The sequence below is a fragment of the Dipodomys spectabilis genome, unplaced genomic scaffold, assembly GCF_019054845.1.
Source record: "Dipodomys spectabilis isolate Male_0828 unplaced genomic scaffold, ASM1905484v1 ptg000163l, whole genome shotgun sequence".
NCBI lineage: Eukaryota > Metazoa > Chordata > Mammalia > Rodentia > Heteromyidae > Dipodomys > Dipodomys spectabilis.
Window position 1 is genome coordinate 20,431,608 of NW_024870840.1, and position 18,567 is coordinate 20,450,174.

The following is an 18,567-nucleotide window of genomic DNA, read 5'->3' on the forward strand; positions in this document are numbered from 1 at the left end:
AAGCCCCAGGACTGGCAGCAAAAAAAAACAAAACAAAAAAAACTTACTAGGATTACAGGCCACAGGTACCTTATAAGTAAGAAAAAAAAAAAAATCAAGGCACCCTGCCGGGCACAGGGCCTGACAGATAAGTGGGCGCCACTTCTGAGAGGCCCTGATGACCTGCCTGCCATCACCCCCAAACCACAGTTCCTGCTGGAATCTGGAGTCTCCTCAACACAGCTGAAGCAATGGGGTAAGTGGGGAGCAGAGTGGGAAAAGGCACACCAGGCAGAGGGGTTGCCAAAGCCCCTCCCCCCCAGAAAGGCACGGCCTGGGAAAACACGGTCACCCACTCAGTCTTCTTGTACACCAAGTCTATTCTGCCCTGTACTCCCCTGCAGGGTTTCACCCCTCCACTTCCTGTTTGTAAAAGGGAAAACTGAGGCAAGCAAGAAGCCCGACTTGCCAGGATGCCCTGGAGAGGAGGGCAGCAGACTTGAAGGTCTCTGGTTCCCAGTGAGGGCCTTTCTGTGCACATGGCGACTATGCCAGGTGCTCAACTGCCAGCCTAGGCCCGGGTCTGTGCAGGAGTGTCATACCACAGCCCCCCAGCCCCTCCATGCAGGTCTCTGTCTAAAGTCCCCTCCCATTCCTGATGCTGCAGAGGGAGACTGGCTGGGGAGAGGCAAGGAGGCGGCTGGGGCTGGGCCCCATCCAACCCTTCAGATGACTGAGGTTTGGGGAGGCCCCACCACAGGAAAAAGTGAAGCCCCAGCGGTTGGTTCCCCAGGCAGCCGCTTGGTCAGAGAGGAGGAGCGAGGGCTGGAGGGCAGCCCAGACCCACTCAGGCTGGCCAAGCACCCTGCACACTCCTGCTCTCTCCCCCATTCCCTCACCAGATCTGGAAGCAGAAGATGCTGGGAGTGGGAAGGGAGCTGGGCTGTGGCAGGGAGGCCGGGCCTCCAGATGTGAGTCACTCCTAGGCCCCATCTTCCTCCCTCTCTAGGGCTGGCAGTGAAACTTCAGAACGGGGGACAGCCGTTCAGAACAAGAGGTTCCCTGGACAACTTCCCTAACATGTCGCTCCTTGCCCAGTGCCCCCTAGGCCCCTCTCTCCACCTGGCTTCTGACTGTGAGCTGAGAACCTCTGTAGCCCACCCTCAACTCCACTGCTATAGTGATCTTCTCTCCAGTCCACATCTGGCCTGAACATGACACCCGCTGTACCTTCTATGGCTCCCAGCTTCCTCAGATGAAGCAGTGTCCAAGCTCTCCACCAGGCTGGTGAGGCCCTTCGCCACCCAGGCACTGCGGCCTCTCCAGCCTCCCCCCTTCTCTTCTCCTCCCTGTTTCCCAGGCCAGTGCCTTCTTATCTCTGGGCCTGTGCCAAGGCTGGCACGGCCAGGCAGGCCCTTCTTAAATCCAATCCTTCCAGACCCTCTCTCCCGGCAGGCTCCAGGCTGCCTCCATGGTTGCTGGTGACTCCTGGGGATACAGTGCGATTTCATAATTAGGTTCAAGGTCAGATTCTACCCCAAGTGCAGGCTCTGCATCTTTGAACCCTTCTTGAGTCCAGCTCAGGGCCAGGCACATAGTAGGTGATGGATAGATAGGGGTGGGGGGAGGAAGAAGTTGTGCTTGGCCTCACAAAGACAGATGTGGAAGAGTGAGGTTCAGGATGCACACAGACCCCAGCCCTAGGGTGGTGGCTACCCGGCAGGGTGCACCCTCTCGGAGTGGTCACAGGCTGTCAGGCTGGGGCTTTATGAGAATCCAACAGGCCCTTCTGTGGGGGAGAAGCCGGCGGGGCAGAGCCAAGGCCAGCAGCCTCCGGCCTGGCACCCAGCCCAGTCTTTCTTTAGCCCTAGTGAACAGCACGAGCTAGCGGCTGAATCTTCACTTCCTGGGGAGCCCCGGGTGGGGCAGGGCTTTGAGGCAACGGGTCCTCGGCCCTCTGCAGAGGCCCACAGCGGGACCACGCCCTGGCCCTGCCAGGCGCAGCATCTCCTGCCCCAGTGCAGACTCCCTGAAGAGCTGGGTGACTCCCCTCAAGCTACCTTCTCTGGGGCCCCCCTGGGCTCTGCCTCCTGGCCCCAGGCCTTCCCTCCTCCCCTAACTCTTGGGCCTAGCTCATCCTTAAAGTATTTTCCATTCGCTTCCCCCAGTCTCTGCCACAGCACCGGCTTGGTTTTTTTTGTTTTTTTTTGGTGGTGGTGGGGGTAATAAAGGAGGGGAACAGAAGGTGGAGCGTGGGTCCTGGGGGAGTAACCACCCTAGGAGGACCTACGGCTCTGGTTGGTCACCTCTGCTCCAGACCCCGCCCCTATCCCTATCCTCACTTGCGATTGGCTCGGCTCCCAGGGGGCGGGGCTCACCGGTCCGGTCCAGTTAAAAGGGTGGGAGCGGCCGCGGGCCCACCTCGGTGGAGTCTTCGGACAGCTGGTGCCGCACCGCCCGTGAGCATCTTGGCCTCCGTCATGGCTTGTGTGAGTGCGGGGACCCCCGCTTGAAGGTCTAGGGGTCCGGACAGTGAGGTCAGAAGGGGTCGGAGGGACAGTTCAGGAACGGGTTGCGGGGCCCAGCTGTGTGGCTGGGGACACGCGTCTCTCTTCCCATCTGTAAAGTGGGGACTGAGCTTGCTCTGGCAGGAGAATTTTCTGGATTCCTTCAAGGTCTGACAGCAGAGTTGTTTCTGCCAAGGTCCGACTTTCTGAAATTCTGCGGCTCTCTGAGAAGAGACCGTGGGAAGGGTGTGGCCCTGGGGGACACCCTTTGGCCCTCGCCACTGTCCCTCCCCTCCCCTGGACACTCTGGAGAGCCTCCTCTCCCCTCCCCCCTGCAGCTGTCTCCAGTCACCCGGCCAGGGCCGTGTCACCCTCTGCTCCAGAGAGCTCTGAAAGTTGCCTGCACGTGGTCAGGTTGCCTGGAGGCTGCCTGGGTTAAAGGGTAGAGGGCAGTTTGTTTGATGGAGGCTGAGAGAATACCCCAAGGCTAAGCTGGAGGTGGGAGGGAGACTGGTAAGGGAGGTAGAGGAAGTAACAATCTTCCACGGCCCCCCTTCCTCCCCTAGGAAAGGGTTCAAGTTTCTGGCAGAAGGAACCAATCACACCAGTTAACTCCTACCCAGCCTTCCCCGTAGGATCCCATGGCTAGCAGAGTCCAGCAGTGTGCTGAGTGCTGCTCTGTCCAGCCACCTTGTCTGCAACCCTGACCTCTGGCTTCTCTCTCTTCTGCAGAGTGGCCTGGCCAGGTTCCTTCCTGTCTCCAGCTGTTGGGCCTCTGTAGAAGAGGCTTGGAGGGCCTGGGACCCTGTCCCTGCAGTCCCAGGACGCTTGCTCTGCCCTGGAGTGGCAGAGCCCTCTCCTCCTCTATCAGGACCCATTCCCAGCCTGATCCTCTCCATCCTCTCCATCTGCTAAAAGAGGCAACAGGGCGTGGCACCCCAGGCCTCTACATCTGGGGCCCCAAGCCGATGGCGAAACTCCAGCGGTGCTTAACCCTGGACCACATAAAGAATCAGAGGCCCAGGATGGGAAGGACCCCCATTCCCACCCCTACTCACCCCAGAGCCCTGCCGACAGCCGAGCCCAGGCCTTCCTCACCCAGCTGGGCGGGTTTTGTCTTGCAGGGTCTGGTCGCCAGCAACCTGAATCTCAAACCTGGAGAGTGCCTCCGTGTGCGGGGCGAGGTGGCCCCAGATGCCAAGAGGTGAGGGGTCCAGGCAGGGTGTGCCAGGGGGCCAGAGGCGGGGCTCAGAGGCCAAGGGTCCGGCTGGGCCGCTAGGCTGGGCGTGGCCCGCCTGAGCCCACTGCTCCCGAGCCCTGAGGGGGTTAATGCCAGCTGCAGAGGCTGCATTTTCTGGGAGGGTGAGTCACTTCCTCCCTGGGTCTGGACGCCCCCGCCATTGTCAGCCCCCTGCCCTACTGAGCCTCTTAAACTAAACCAGCTGCAGCCTTGGCTTCCCCCTCCTCTCCTGGGTGGGGCCTGCTCCTGTAAGAGCGGGAAAGAGCATGCCAGGGAAAGAGCATGCCAGCCACGGCTCTCCTAGGAGCCCTCCTCCTGAACTGCACCCTCAGTCTTTTATCATTCATTCAACCAGCTGGCACGTTCTCTAGCTGCAGTGTGACCTTGGCCAGGTTGCCTGACAGCACAGAGCCTCCGTTCCTTAATCAATAAAGCAAAAGGGAAGCCGCAAGGCAGAAGAGGTGGCAATGCCAGGGCTGCAGCTCATTAAGAGCCACCCTCCCTCTCCCAAACTTTCTGAGTTTGGTATTGCTATTATTAACAATGATTAGGCTCTGTGCCAGTGGCTCATATCTGTAACCCTGACTACTCAGGAGGCTGAGATTTGAGGATCTCAGTTCCAAGCTAAACCTAGGAGACTCATGTCCAACTAACCAGCAAAAATCTGGATATAGAGCTTTGGCTCAAGTGGTAGAGTGGCCTTGAGTGAAAAAGCTAAGCAAGGCCCTGAGTTCAGGCCCAGCACACGCGTGCACGCGCTCACACACATTATTAGCTCTATTATTCACTCATTCGACAATAATTGAACATCTACTGTGTGTCCTACTCAAACTGGCCACCAGGGGTTCCCAGATAGATAGTGAGGCAGATAAAATACTCCCCCTATCCCCGTCCTGGGAATCCTGGTTGACCAGTGGGGGCTTGGATACAAAGTAACGTCTTAGAGACTCTAGGCTGTCAGCACAGCAAGACCCTGCCATGTAGCTGAGGAACTCGAGGCCCAGGGAGGGGCAAGGGTTATCTCGAGGCCACACAGCAAGGTGACAGCCCAGAACTAAGAATCCTGGTTTCTGGTCTCCTTTTGGATTAATCCCAGCGAGCTGCATTACCGGTGTTCTGCGTGGCAGGCTGGGGCGCTTGTGGAGGGGAGTGGGGTACAGCCCATCTATGTGGTCCCAAGCGCACCTGTCACTCCCCTAGCTTTGTGCTGAACCTGGGCAAAGACAGCAACAACCTCTGCCTGCACTTCAACCCTCGCTTCAACGCCCACGGGGACGCCAACACCATCGTGTGCAACAGCAAGGACGGCGGGGCCTGGGGGGCCGAGCAACGAGAGCCCGCCTTCCCCTTCCAACCCGGGAGCACAGTGGAGGTGGGCGGGGCTCGGGTGATGGGCGGGGCTTGGGGCCCAGCACCGGAACCCAGCGGGGTGGGCGGGGCTTGGTGCCAAGCAACCGGAGCCCGCCTCCTCTTCCAGCTCGACTACAGCGGGGGTGGGCGGGGCTTGGGGCCCAGCACCCGGGATGGGCGGGGCCTGGTGCCAAGCAACCGGAGCCCGCCTTCCCCGGCCCGCCAAGAACTCAGCGGGAGGGGGGAAGGGCGGGGCAGAACAAGCCTTAAAGGGCCAGAGACCTAGGCCCCACCCCACCATTCTTTTGCACCTGGCTCATGTGGTCCCCAGGAGCATCAGTCCCTCTGGCCCGCTGAATAAACCGATCATTGTGGGGATCAACAGAGTTCGGGAGGGACCAGCTCAGCGTCTCTCTCTACCCTTCAGGTGTGCATCTCCTTCGACCAGACTGACCTGACCATCAAGCTGCCAGATGGACATGAATTCAAATTCCCCAACCGGCTCAACATGGAGGCCATCAACTACATGGCAGCCGATGGTGACTTCAAGATCAAGTGTGTGGCCTTTGAGTGACCCCACGCGGCCCCTGGCCCCTAATAAAGGCAGCTGCCTCTACTCCTGAACCAGCGTCCTGTGTGTGTGTGTGTGTGTGTGTGTGTGTGTGTGTGTCGCACAAGCAGGAGGACAGGAGGGGCCCCCACACAGGTCTGGCCCTTCCCTTCCTTCCATTCATCCCTCCCCCAACCTCCTCCCCCTCGTCTTCTGGGTAAGAATGAGTTCCTGGATACAGGGAGGACCAGGAAGGTGGAGGGGAGGACAAGCTGGCCTCTCATTTGCCTGAAGAAGAGCAGGCTAGGTCTGGGGTTAGCCTGAATCGGGGGCACAGCTCTGCCATCCCAGCTACTCAGGAGGCTGAGGCCGGACAGCTTGAGCCCAGGAGTTTAGGGCCAACCAGGGCAATACAGCAAGACCTCCCCTCAGGAGGAAAAAAAAAAATCTGTAGTCAAATGAGGAGCTGCAGCTGTGTGGCCTTGGGCTCATTAACTGACCTCTCTGAACCCCACCTCAGTTTCTTTTCTGTTTTTCCTTTCCTTCCGTATCAGATTGAACTGAGTCTCATAATTACTAGGCAAGTGCTCTACCATCTGAGTCACATTCCCAGCAGCTCTTTGGGTTTCACTGTGTTTTCCAGATAGGGTGTTGTGCTAACATTGGCTAGGCTGGGCTTGGATGGAGATCCTCCGTCCTCTGCCTCCTGATAGCCAGGATTACAGAATGAACCACTACACCTGGCAACCCTGTTTATTCATTTATATATGGTTAGAAGACACATAATCCACCCAAAGCTTGTTGTAGAGATTAAATCAGATGGCCCATGAACATCTGGGGCCACTGGCTTCCCGTCCTTCCTGTACTGCATTTGGGGATGTCCTTACTGAAGTCTGAAGTGGGGGAGATGGTGCTCTATTGAGGGAACTAGGCTGGAAGCTTTGGACTCTGGCTGTAAACAGGTTCTCCACCCCAACAATGGAAATACAGGCCTGAGTGATGTCTCTGGCACCCAACTGCTCCTGCGTCTGTGGTAGGAGGAGCTGAGCGGGGATGGCTACGCGGGCTCCTAGGATCCAAAGTACACAGAGGACCTAGAGGGAGAGGCTGGCCAACTTAAGTCCCAGTCTTGGTGCTCCCAGAGTCCCCTCTTCCTGGGGAACAGACACAGGCACTGAGGCTGAGATGGGCCTCTGGGACTCCCTGATCCCTGGCTTCATTTCCCTCAGGACCCGGACAGGCTCTGCTACTTGGAGGCCAGTGCCCAGCCCTGCCCCTCACCCCTCAAACATGCTGGCCAAACGCATAGGCAGAAGATGGGGTAGCCTGTTGGCTGATGGCTCTCCCACCTTTCCCTGTCCCCCAGTTAGGGACAGATTTTCCAGAGCCCCTGATGCCTCCCTGGCTGGCCATCAGCTGTAGGAAGTGAGTCCTTCCTGGAGACCTCAAATCAGAACATCACTGGGCTCCTCAAAAACTCCAGGGCACAGTCTCCAGAGGCTAGAAAAGGGGGGAGGGGGAGGACATGGGGGAGGATCTCTCTACCTCTAGCCTCAGTTCTCATCCATAAAATGGGAGTCGTTTTAGATGGCTGATCCCCTGGGGTCCCAAGTCTATGAAAGGAGGATGGAGCACACAGCCAGGTCTGGGGCTCCCATGTGTCACACCTAATCTCCAGGTGGTTCTGGGGCTCCCAAATGACCACCCAGGGAGAACGCTTAGAAAGTCTGGCTGTGGAAGATCGCCCTCTGCTGGACATTAGAGAAACTGTTCCTCGCTTTCACACACCATTGTACATACAGCAGGGACTACAAGCCCCAGCTCCATTGCCCAGTGATGTTAGACAACATCTCTGAACCTCAGTTTCCTCAATTATCAAATTGAGTAAACCAGTTACTGCTGGTATGTAAGGTAGTGATAATCAGCCAAGATACGGGTAGAAACAAACACTCCCTAGCCAGGCACTAGTAGCTCATGCCTGTAATCCTAGCAACTGAGAAAATTGTGATCAGGTCCAAAGTCAGCCTGAGAAAAAAAAAGTGTAAGACTTCATCACCAATTAATCAGCAAAATGCTGGGCTGAAGGCATTGCTCAAGTGGTAGAACACCAGCCATGAGAAAGTCAGGTGAAACTGGGAATATGGCTTAGTGGTAGAGGGCTTGCCCAGCATGCATGAAGCCCTGGGTTTGATTTCTCAGTACCACATACACAGAAAAAAATGGAAGTGGTGCTGTGGCTAAAGTGGTAGAGTGCTAGCCTTGAGCAAAAGAAGCTCAGGGACAGTGCCCAGGCCCTGGCAAAAGAAAAAAAAAAAAGCCCGATGAGAGTATGAAGCCCTGAGTTCAAAGCTCCAGTATTGGCACAAAAAGAGCATAGTCATTAGCATACGGTAAGGGCTCCATGAATGCTGATTCCCTTCACTCAGGTTAAGGCTTTGTCCCGACCTGCAGGACGACAACGAGGGCAGTGAACCTAAGCTAGAGGGGATGAAGGGACAAGAGACAGGAAGAATGGCAGCAAGACAAGGATTCTGATCAAGCTGCAAATTTTTATTTTTCACACAGGAGTATTTATATGCTTGGAATAAGGAAGCTTTTTCATTGGCCGTTAAGGAAGCTTTTTCATTGGCTATAGCAGTGCAGGATGTTTACTTAGGGCAGGATGAGGGTCGGATTCTGTAAACTCAGCCTCAAGATGTTCCAGTGAGATAGTCAAGCCTATTATGTTGAGAACCTCAACTTTTGGCTCCCAACAAGGCTTAGTGTGTTTTACAACCCTAGTAGAGAAATGCCACTCAGCCCTGCTCTTCTTGACTGTGTGACCTCAGACAAGTAGCTGCACCTCTCTGGGCCTGTTTCCCCTGCAGTGAAATGGGGTTATACTTCAAGTGAGAGAAGCAAGCAAAGAACCAAATACGGGGCAGGTTTTGTTGTGATTCTCCTCATTGTCTTCATGATCGTTGATAGATGCCATCCCTTATTGTGCCTGTGCACAAGGCATGCCCAGTAAATGCAAGAACAATTGAAGCACAAATTCAGCCAGTAAAAGTAGTGTCTGGTCCACTGTCTTTTGTCCTGGGGTGAGGGGGATCTGAGACTCCCTAAGAAGGATTTAGAGCATAGTGCTGAACCAAGGTGGCCAACTTCAGTCTTCATTGGGACCTTTCATGGATGGGTCTCCCCAGTCCCGTAGGATCCACAGCTGGAGCAGAGGAGGACAGTACTGTCTTGGGTATGTAGGGCAGCTGTCAGGGCAGTGGTTCTGGTCCTACCAGGTTCTACCACGGATTGAGTGGCTTTAGTCAAGTCACACCCCTGTGAGCCTCTGGACTGTGAAACAAGGATGAGGCAGGGCTGGCCTAAAATCCCTTTTGGGTATTGTTTCACTGAATGCCTTTGCATCTCAGCTTTATTTTCAGGAAAAGCATGTGTTACATCTTTAGGGAAACTGAGGCACTCAGCAGCACTGCATAATTATTATTTTTTAAGTTGTGCACACTTCAAGTAACTCCCTTCTCCAAGGTCAAGGTTCTCAAGGTTTATCTCCTGAGAAGTTGCTAGAAATGGGACAAGGCCCTGCCCAAGTCTGCTGAATCAGAAGCTCTGGGCTGCCTGAGACTTTCAGCAATCCCTTTAGAATAACCAGTGTCCTCTACTCACCACAATTATCCCTACTTTAAAAACAGGGTAGAGGACTGGGAAGGTGGCTCAGTGGTAGAGCGCTTGCCTTGCATGCATGAGGCCCTGGGTTCGATTCCTCAGCACCACATAAGCAGAAAAAGCCGGAAGTGGCGCTGTGGCTCAGGTGATAGGGCGCTGGCCTTGATCTGAAGAGCTGAGAGACAGTGCTCAGGCCCAGAGTTCAGGCCCCACAACCGACAAAAAACAAACAAGACCAAAAAAAAAACAACCAAAAAACAAACACAAAAAAACCCAGGGTAGAAAAGCCAGGCGCGGTGGCTCACGCCTGTAATCCTTGCTCTCAGGAGGCTGAGATCTGAGGATCGCGGTTCAAAGTCAGACCAAACAGGAAAGTCCTTGAGACTCCAGTTAACCACCAGAAAACCATAAGTGGCGCTGTGGCTCAAAGCAGTCGAGTGTTGGGACAGCGCCCAGGCCCTGAGTTGAAGACCCATGAGAGCCAAAAACAAGGGGGTAGGGAAGAAGGCAACTGGTCCAGCACCACGCAGCTGCGGGTGGAGCTCGAGCCTTAACAGGAAGAGCAGCTCCGCGTGAATGACGGCACTTGGGCGCCTCTTTATCACTGAATCCATTTGGGAAGAGGGCCGAGGTGCGAGCGGCTCCGCAGACGAAAACCACAGCGGTACGCTTGTGGGGATAAGAAACAGGCCTGGAGGCCCCTTTAAAAGGCGGGGCCTAGCAGGCGGAACCACAGAGCGACGGTCCGTGAAGCGCTCGGAAGGCCGCGAACGCAGCACCGGAAGTCTCTCAGCAGAGGGGAAGCCGCGCCGCCAGAAGCCTCGCCAGTATGGGCCGCAACAAAAAGAAGAAGCGAGATAGCAACGACCGGCGGCCCCGACTCGTGCTCAGCTTTGATGAGGAAAAACGGCGGTGAGTGGCGAGCGCAGACGCTGTTCCCCTCGGGCTGCTTGCGAGGCCCGGTTAGGCTTTCGCGCGCGCTCGCGCCAGGGCCTTCCGGCCCCGCCCCTGGGCGTGGCCAGCGCTCCGAGCCACACCTTTTAGCTTCCGGAGAGCCTTGGCCCTGGCCAGCCTACTCCGGATTGGTCCTGCACAGTAGGCGCCCTGCCCGAGCCGAGGGCTGATCCGAGTAGTGTGGGGGCTGGGAAGGTGGCTCAGTGGCAGAGCGCTTGCCTAGCACGCGTGAAGCCCTGGGTTCGAGTCCTCAGCGCCACATGCACGAAAAAGCCAGACGTGGTGCTGTGGCTCAAGTGGTAGAGTGCAACCATGAGTAACAGAAGCTCGGGGGCCGGGCGCCGGTGGCTCACGCCTGTCATCCTAGCTGCTCAGGAGGCTGAGATCTGAGGATCGAGGTCCAATGCCAGCCCGGGCAAGAAAGTCTATGAGACTCTTATCTCCAATAAAACACTAGAAAACTGGGAGTGGCGCCGTGGCGCAAGCAGTAGAGCGCTCACCTTGCGCTGAAGAGCTGAGGGACAGCACCCAAGCCAGAGTTCAAGCCCCACGACCGACCAAAAAAAAAAAAAAAAAAAGCAGCAGGTCAGGGACAGCGCCCAGGCCCAGAGTTCAGACCCCAGGACTGACAAAAAAAAAGCTAGAACTGGAGGCGTGGTTCAGTGTTAGAGTTCCAGCCTTGAGTGGAAAAAAAACCAAGCTAGCGTGCAAGGCCCACCAGTACAGGAGAAACAAGACCAAAGAAACAACAAAAAAGGAAGCGCAGCAGCAGGGCTGAGTGCCGAGGGCACCAGAGCAGCCGCTCCTTCGTTTTCCTGAACTTTTACTGCCATGCATTAGAAATGACTGGGGACCGGTTCACCACGTGTGTGTGTGTGTGTGTGTGTGTGTGTGTGTGTGTGTGTGTCAGTCAGTAGGCTGTATCCTCTAGGCTATGTCTGTGCATGCTCATGTTCTGGCAAGGTCAGTCACCTGACAACTCGGTTCTCACAGTCTCTGTCATCGAATGATGCTCAACTGTACTCTGTGCCCTTTGGCGAACATTCTCACCTCTGTGCCTTGGTGTCTCTGTCTGTAAAAGGGGGTACCACACAGCTTGTGAGGGTTTGGCAAGTTGACAGGATCTGGCTCATAGTGAGTGCAGCGTTGGTGGTTTTCTCATTGTAGAACAAGGTCTTTTTGCTGGATGCTAAGGGTTAGAAACTACCCTTGAATGAAAAAGCGTAAGGAACAGCACCCAGGCCCCAAGTTCAAACTCCAGTACTTGTGCACGTGTGCATGCGCATGCACACACACACACACACACACACACACACACACACACACTACCATGTCCTCCTTTCCTTGTTCCCTCCCCCAACTCTCTGGGCTCTCTCCGGCTTTCTTCCTTTCTACAGGGAATTCCTGACTGGCTTCCACAAGCGGAAAGTGGCGCGTAAGAAGGCAGCCATTGAGGAAATAAAGCAGCGGCTGAAGCAGGAGCAGAAGAAGCTGCGCGAGGAGGTGTGTGTGTGTGTGTGTGTGTGTGTGTGTGTGTGTGTGTGTGTGTGTGTGTGTGTGTGTGTGTGTGTGTGTGTGTGTGTGTGTGTGTGTGTGTGTGTGTGTGTGTGTGTGTGTGTGTGCTTGAGGCTTGGATGGCCCTGGAGGGGGCACTAGTAGGGGTGTGGGGATGCGGCTGAGAAGTGCTTTGTCTGGGGAGGGGGGAGGCCGTATTGCTGTCTGAGCTGAAGTCGCCCATGCCCCTGAAAGGGCTGATGCCCTGTCTGACTCACTGTGGCTTCTCCCCCTTTGGCTCCAGCGCCACCAGGAATACTTGAAGATGCTGGCCGAGAGAGAGGAGGCGCTGGGTAAGCCCCTCCTTGGCCTGGGTTTCTATGTCCCTGGGTGGGTGGGAGGGTAGAGGGGTGAGGCCGCCTCCTTCACTGTAGGGCTTTGGGTGCTGATCTGTGGCCAGGAGCCAGAAGGAGACCCGCACCTCATAGGCAACTGAGTATAAGGACCGAGGGCGGGACAGCATCAGCTCCAGGTGTCACTTGGCTTTGTGTGAAGTGGAAACGGGCTGGGGCACAAGGGGCCAAGTGGTTCATTTGCCCCATCGCCTGCAGGCTGGGCTGGGGGCCAGTGTTTTGTGGGTGCAGGGGGGCCATTACAGGGCCGGGAGCAAAGCTGGAGCCTGGGGGCTGCTTGTGGGGCTGAGACCTGGTCTGTGTCCACCCCGCAGAGGAGGCTGATGAGCTGGAGCGGCTGGTAACAGCTAAGACAGAGTCGGTGCAGTACGACCACCCCAACCACACAGTGACCGTCACCACCATCAGTGACCTGGACCTCTCTGGGGCCCGGCTACTTGGACTACCCCTTCCTGAGGTGGGTCCCCATCACAGCCCTGGGGAGAAAGGACACTGGACAGACTGGCTTTCAGTGCTGGCCCGTGTCACAGTTTGCAAGTCAAGGGGCTCTTTCCTTTCTGCATCCTTGAGCTCTGAGACAGCTTGGCAGCTCCTTGCTGAGGATGAGTGGCTAAGGCCCTGAAATGGGTACCCGGCCCAGCCTAGTCAGTGCTCTCTCTAGAATGCCCTTTTTTTGGGGGGGGGGGGTAAAGGGCATTCCTGTGGCTTGAACTCAGGGCCTGGGCACTGGTCCTGAGTTTCTTTTGCTCAAGGCTAGCACTCTACCACTTGGGCCGTAGCACCATTTCTGGCTTTTTCTGTGTATGTGGTACTGAGGAATCAAACTCAGGGCTTCATGCATGCCAGGCAGGCACTCTCCATTCCTAGCTCCTGTGTTGCTCTTGACTGTCGCTGTCCCCTGACATGGTGAGCTGCAAGAACCCTCTCTTTCTGTACACTGATGGCAGTGTACAGCCTATGGCTTATGAGTCATTGGCATAAGAGAATATAGTTGAAAATAGCATCCAGCAAGCACCTCATGCAGGTATTCAAGCAGATAGAGTGTGACTGTGTGGTTTCTGTAAGAATTTATATATACGTGCATTCTTGTCCACAGGGGCGGGTTTCAGGATGTGCACTCAGCCCTTTTTACATAAGGGACTTTAAATCATTTTTAGGTTACTCATAAAAGCTGGTACATGGGCTGGGAATGTGGCTTGGTAGTAGAGTGCTTGCCTAGCATGCATAAAAGCCTGGGTTCGATTCCTCAGAAAAGGCTGGAAAAGGCACTATGGCTCAAGTGGTAGAGTGCTAGCCTTGAGCAAAAAAGGGATGGTGCCCAGGCCCTGAGTTCAAGCCCCAGGACTGGCAAAAAAAAAAAAAAAAGCTGATATAGTGTAAATGCTATGAACAAAATTGTTACACTGGATCTTTGAGAGACTAATCACAAGAAAAGACTTCTGCATAGTCAGTTCAGACAGACAGTTTTTCTTAATATTTTTACTTTGTGCAGTTGCTTGAGTGGTTGCACAGGGAGGGCAGGCACATTCATGAAGTTACAGTATTAAATACATTAATTTAGGGCCTGGAGGCTGAAGCAGGAGGACAGAGAGTTCAAGGCCAATCTGGCTACATAGAGAGACCTTGTTCCCTAGAAAATATCCTCGTTGGAGCACAGTGTCCTGAGGGTTTTTTTGTTTTGTTTTGTGTGTTTGTTTTGTCAGTCGTAGAGCTCGAACTCTGGCCTGGGCGCGGTCCCTGAGTTTATCAGCTCAAGGAGAGTGCTCCAGTACTTGAGCCACCGTGCCACTTCCTGTTTTCTGGTGGTTCATTGGAGATAAGAGTCTCATGGATTTTCCTTTCTGGGCTGGCTTTGAACCTCTATCCTGAGATCTCAGCTTCCTGAGTAGCTAGGATGACAGGCGTGAGCCGCCCGCGCCTGGCTTTCCTGTGTCCTTTTGACATCTATCCTGACCCCATCCTCGCTTTCTACTATATATTCTTCCTTCTGCAAGGTCTGATAAAAGACAAGTCCAATTGCTTTTGTTTTGTTTTGTAACAATATCTTGCTATGTGCCGTGCACTGGTGGCTCACACCTATAATCCTAGCTACTCAGGAGGCTGAGATCTGAAGATTGTGGTTCAAAGCCAGCCTGGGCAGGAAAGTCTGTGAGACTCTCATCTCCAATGAACCACCAGAAAACAGGAAGTGGTACTCAGAAAACCAGAAGTGGCACTGTGGCTCAAGTGATAGATTGCTAGGCTTGAGCTGAAGAGCTGAGGAACAGTGCCCAGGCCCAGAGTTCAAGCCCCACAACTGATTTAAAAAAAAAAAAAAAAGATCTTGCTATGTATCCCAGGCTAGTTTCAAGTTCTCTGCTTCCTGAGAGGCAGAGGTCTCCCAAGTGCCGGGGTTATAGGCATGGCCATTTTGCTGAGTGGGGTGTGTGTGCATGCACATGTGCCAGTCCTAGGGCTTGAACTCAGGGCCTGGGTGCTATCCCTGAACTTTTTTGCTCAAGGATAGCAAGCTGCTACTTAAGTCACAGCTCCATTTCTGGCATTTTTGGTAGTTAATTAGAGATAAGAGTCTCATAAGCTTACCGGCCTGGGATGGCATTGAACTGCCATTCTCAGATCTATTTATTTCATCAAACTAATTACTTTCTTGAAACTTAATAATATAAAAGTGTTATTAAAGTCTTATACAGAAAGACATTACTAGAGAGGCATCACCATCATATTTTAATTCAAATTATTTCTAACTTCATTTATCCACAATGTTGAGAAAAATGGGAATTCCTACCATGAAAGTTTATCCTCTAAGAGCCCATTCACAATGATCTCGGTCTCTTAAACAACCAAGGTTACAGGCGTGAACTGCTGGTGCTTGGCTGATTTTTCTGCTTGTGAGTGTGTGTGTCTGCTGTCCAGTGCTAGTGGACGCCTGCGGTGTTCTGAAGCTTGGCGTCAGACACCGAGCCCCACCCAGGTCTTGGAGATGGCAGGCCGTGCCCCCGTCCGCTCTTAGTAACGGTACTTGTCCTGTGCTTCTTTAGCAAGAGGCCGGAGCGGGGTCTGAGGAGGCGCCATCCATGGAGAAGTCAACTAGAGCCTTACCCAGGAAATCCAAAGACCCCCTGCTGTCTCAGCGGTGAGCCTGCCCTGCATCTCCCGGAGTCCCACTTGGCATGGCTGGCCCTCGGGGTGGTGTGGGCAGGGTAGGCCAGCAGGCTCTCAGGAGTCAGACCAGGCTGACTTTGGTGCTCCTGGTGTTGGAGAATCATGCCGACGTCCCCTCTGTGAGTGGACCCCCAGCCTCCCACCACTGGCCTGTGCCAAGGGGTAAACTGAGGCCTGGTCTTACTATTCTGGCTCTCCCACAGAATCTCCTCCCTCACGGCCTCACTGCATGCACACAGCCGGAAGAAGGTCAAGAGGAAAGCCCCTCGCCGGGCCCAGGGCTCCAGTGTGAAGCCTCCCAGCGCCACTCGTTCCAGCAAGACCCAGCGCCGCCGTATGACAGGCCGAGCCCGGCACAGCGGGGAGTGAGCCCCAACGGCACCTCAGCTGGGCACCCCGGAAGGCCAACTCCACATGGGACGACCCAGCCTGAGCGTAGGCAGCCAGGCCCTGTCCAGCCAGCGCCACCGTGCCTGAGGACTCCTGACTGCCTCCGAGCCACTGGAGTTATAGGTGTTTGCCCTGTGAACAGCTGTTTCCACCTTCCAAAGGAAGATCATCTTAGGGGCTGGGAAGGGGTTCAGTGGTAGAGCGCTTGCCTTGCATGCATGAGGCCCTGGGTTCCATTCCTCAGCACTACATACGCAGAAAAAGCTGGAAGTGGCTCAAGTGGTAGAGCGCTCACCTTGAGCTGAAGAGCTGAGGGACAGCGCCCAGACCCAGGGTTCAGGCCCCATGACAAAAAAGAAAAAAGAAAAGAAGTTCATCTTAGATGAGTGTGCCCTTATTTGATCTGGTCCCCTGAGGCTCGCTGTTGTCCATAAGGGCTCTTGCTTCAGGTTCCTTCCAGAGTGTTCTTCAGCTGTGGTTTCCTGGTGTGAGAGCCAGGGGCAGGAGTGCAGGCCTCTGGGGTTGTGGCTGCTCAGGGGCGCTGTGTGGGCCGCAGACCTGGTCTGTGAAGAGCTAAGCTGTGTGCTGGGGTCCCAGCGAAGATCTCGGGCTAGTATGAGAGACGGTCAGGACCCAGGGTGTGCGTGGCTGTGTGGGGTCTGCCCGGGAGTGGCTGCAGGGTCTTCCTGCCCCGGGATGGGCAGGAGCCTGGAGGACAGAGAGGAGCCCAGAGTGCAGGGCAGGCCTCCCCGCCCTCGGAAGGGGGGCTGACGCAGGCTGCCTGGGGAGGGCAGGTTCCCCTTCCTCGCCATGAGGATCTGCCATCTGGATTCAGGCCACGTGGGCAGGGAAGGCGCACGCGTGGCTTGTGGCTGGAAGGGGCGGGGTGGGGGCGGGGGGAACCCTTGGCTGGCTTCTGCCCTCCCTGCTTCTGCCCTCCTTGCACGCAGGTTGGGATGATTCGTTCTGCTTCGCCGCACCAGGGACGCCTGTCCTGCCTCTCCAGGTGCTGCTCATCCCCAGCCTCACCCTGGGGACCTCAGTGGGCAGGCTGCCAGCCCTGGGGAGAGCGCTGGCCACGTGGAGACCTGCCTGCCAGGGCTGGCTGCCACCGAGTGGCCATGACACAAGTGGTGTTCCAGGCGGGATGTCCGTGTCCAGTCCCTTCTCCAGGGTCAGCTCCTTACAACCCACCCTTTGTGTACCACCAGCCTGTCAGCCAACCAGGGAAGTTGAGTCACAGGGTAGGACAGATCTGTAGAGGGGGGAGATGGAGCCAGAACCGTGGAAGGAACTTGTCTCCATGCTCCATAGATTGATGGCTCCTTCCTGCTCTCCATCCTGGGGCCCAGAGCTGACCTTCTAAGGCCCTCGTGAGGAAGAGTGAGCATACAGGCAGCAGAGGGCCACAAAGATGGGAGGTTACCAGCCTGGAACTGGGAAGGCTGGAGGGCTGAGATGGGAGGCTTCGGTCTTACTTTTGTTCCATTAACACATGGCTTCTACTGCGTGATAGTTGTTTCCTCCTTAAACATCAGATAGTTGAAGCTGGGCGCTGGTGGCTCACTCCTGCCATCCTAGCTACTCAGGAGGCTGAGATCTGAGGATCACGGTTCAAAGCCAGCCTGGGCAGGAAAGTCCGTGAAATTATTTATTTCCAATTTTCCACCAGAAAACCAGAAGTGGCACTGTGGCTCAAGTGGTAGAGTGCTCGCCTTGAGCTGAAGAGCTGAGGACAGTGCCCAGGCCCAGAATTCAAACCCCCCAAACGACCCCCCACCCTCCCCCCCCAAAAAAATTGGACATCAGATAGTTGGAACAGAGCATGTGCAGAGGTGAGTCCCCAGACTCCTACCTAGACTGACTGAGCCGTGTGTGTGTGTGTGTGTGTGTGTGTGTCTGTCTGTCTGTCTGTGAGTGATGGACTTGAACTAAGCCACGCCTCTAACCCACCACTTTTCTACTTGTCAAATAAGACTTCAGGAAAATTTTGCCTAATTTAAATTCTTTTCTGTGACAATGTCAAGGCCTCCAGGCATCGGTGCCTATGGCCACAAACAGCACCCTGTCCACAATCTTGTGAACCCCTGGAATTAGAGGTCACACCGGGAACCTCCAGGGTTTGAAATGCTCCTGGTTCTGGCACAATCGGGGCCACGCAGGAGGCAGAGGAAGGAAGCTTCTCCTCCCGCCCATCACTCGCTGTCTCTGGTCTGGAGTGCCTCTGGATGGGCACAGCGCCTCCTTGGGGTAGATTCCAGAAGATGGTGCCCACACCGTGGGTCCCACCCCCAAGTAACCAGCTTACAGCTTGTACGCAGGTGTAAAGCCCTCCAAATCGGTGCATTCAGGGCCAACATTCAGCAAAAAGAAACAAAAACAAACAAAAAACAGTGCTGGTGTGTGGTTCAGCTGTATTACTCTAGCCCAGCAAGCTTGAGGTCCTCATTCAAACACCTGTACTGCCAAAAAATAAATAAGCAGTGCTAATAAGCTGCTATTTGGCTGGCAACTATTTAAGCTTGGGGATTTCCTGGAAAGTTTCCGATTTCTGGCCACTTGGGAGCACTGCTTCTCAGTGTTCTTGGGCTGAAGTCAGACCTGCCAGCCCTGTTAGAGACCTGGCCATGCAGCCAGCCCTGCTCCATCTCCGGCAGGCCCCGAGCTCCACCTGGCCAGCCCACCCACAGCCTTCTCCCAAGGGCCACCAGGGTGCCCAGAGCCTGAGCCCTCTGAAGTATCCCATAGAGCTCTGGGAGCCTGGATTGCACACCAGGCTCTCCTGGAATCACTGGGTGGCTTTAGGCACCTTGCTTAAGCCTGAGTTCCCTGGATAAGATGGGCACGAACATGCCAGGTATGGATGGG

General features: G+C 55.2%; 2 protein-coding genes across 2 annotated transcripts; both read left to right on the top strand.

Moving 5' to 3' along the window:
* Positions 1–2,361: 2,361 nt before the first annotated feature.
* Positions 2,362–5,700, top strand: Lgals1 (galectin 1). The gene is made up of 4 exons (XM_042693076.1): positions 2,362–2,468; positions 3,611–3,690; positions 4,927–5,098; positions 5,504–5,700. The coding sequence occupies exons 1-4, from the start codon at positions 2,460–2,462 to the stop codon at positions 5,648–5,650; spliced, it is 408 nt and encodes a 135-aa protein (XP_042549010.1). The 5' UTR covers positions 2,362–2,459; the 3' UTR covers positions 5,651–5,700.
* A 4,357-nt stretch (positions 5,701–10,057) lies between these two features.
* On the top strand, positions 10,058–15,940 carry Nol12 (nucleolar protein 12). The gene is made up of 6 exons (XM_042693075.1): positions 10,058–10,198; positions 11,638–11,743; positions 12,039–12,087; positions 12,462–12,604; positions 15,186–15,280; positions 15,513–15,940. Exons 1-6 carry the CDS (start codon positions 10,116–10,118, stop codon positions 15,676–15,678), a joined length of 642 nt encoding a protein of 213 aa, XP_042549009.1. The 5' UTR covers positions 10,058–10,115; the 3' UTR covers positions 15,679–15,940.
* Positions 15,941–18,567: the final 2,627 nt, after the last annotated feature.

Bases quoted from the DNA above. Each gene is read 5' to 3' on its own strand.
- Nol12 (XM_042693075.1), top strand. From the start codon at position 10,116: ATGGGCCGCAACAAAAAGAAGAAGCGAGATAGCAACGACCGGCGGCCC. The intron at 11,744-12,038 runs GTGTGTGTGTGT...CTTTGGCTCCAG, and splicing joins AGAAGAAGCTGCGCGAGGAG to CGCCACCAGGAATACTTGAA. The intron at 12,605-15,185 runs GTGGGTCCCCAT...GTGCTTCTTTAG, and splicing joins TTGGACTACCCCTTCCTGAG to CAAGAGGCCGGAGCGGGGTC.
- Lgals1 (XM_042693076.1), top strand. The intron at 3,691-4,926 runs GTGAGGGGTCCA...TCACTCCCCTAG, and splicing joins GTGGCCCCAGATGCCAAGAG to CTTTGTGCTGAACCTGGGCA. The intron at 5,099-5,503 runs GTGGGCGGGGCT...TCTACCCTTCAG, and splicing joins AACCCGGGAGCACAGTGGAG to GTGTGCATCTCCTTCGACCA.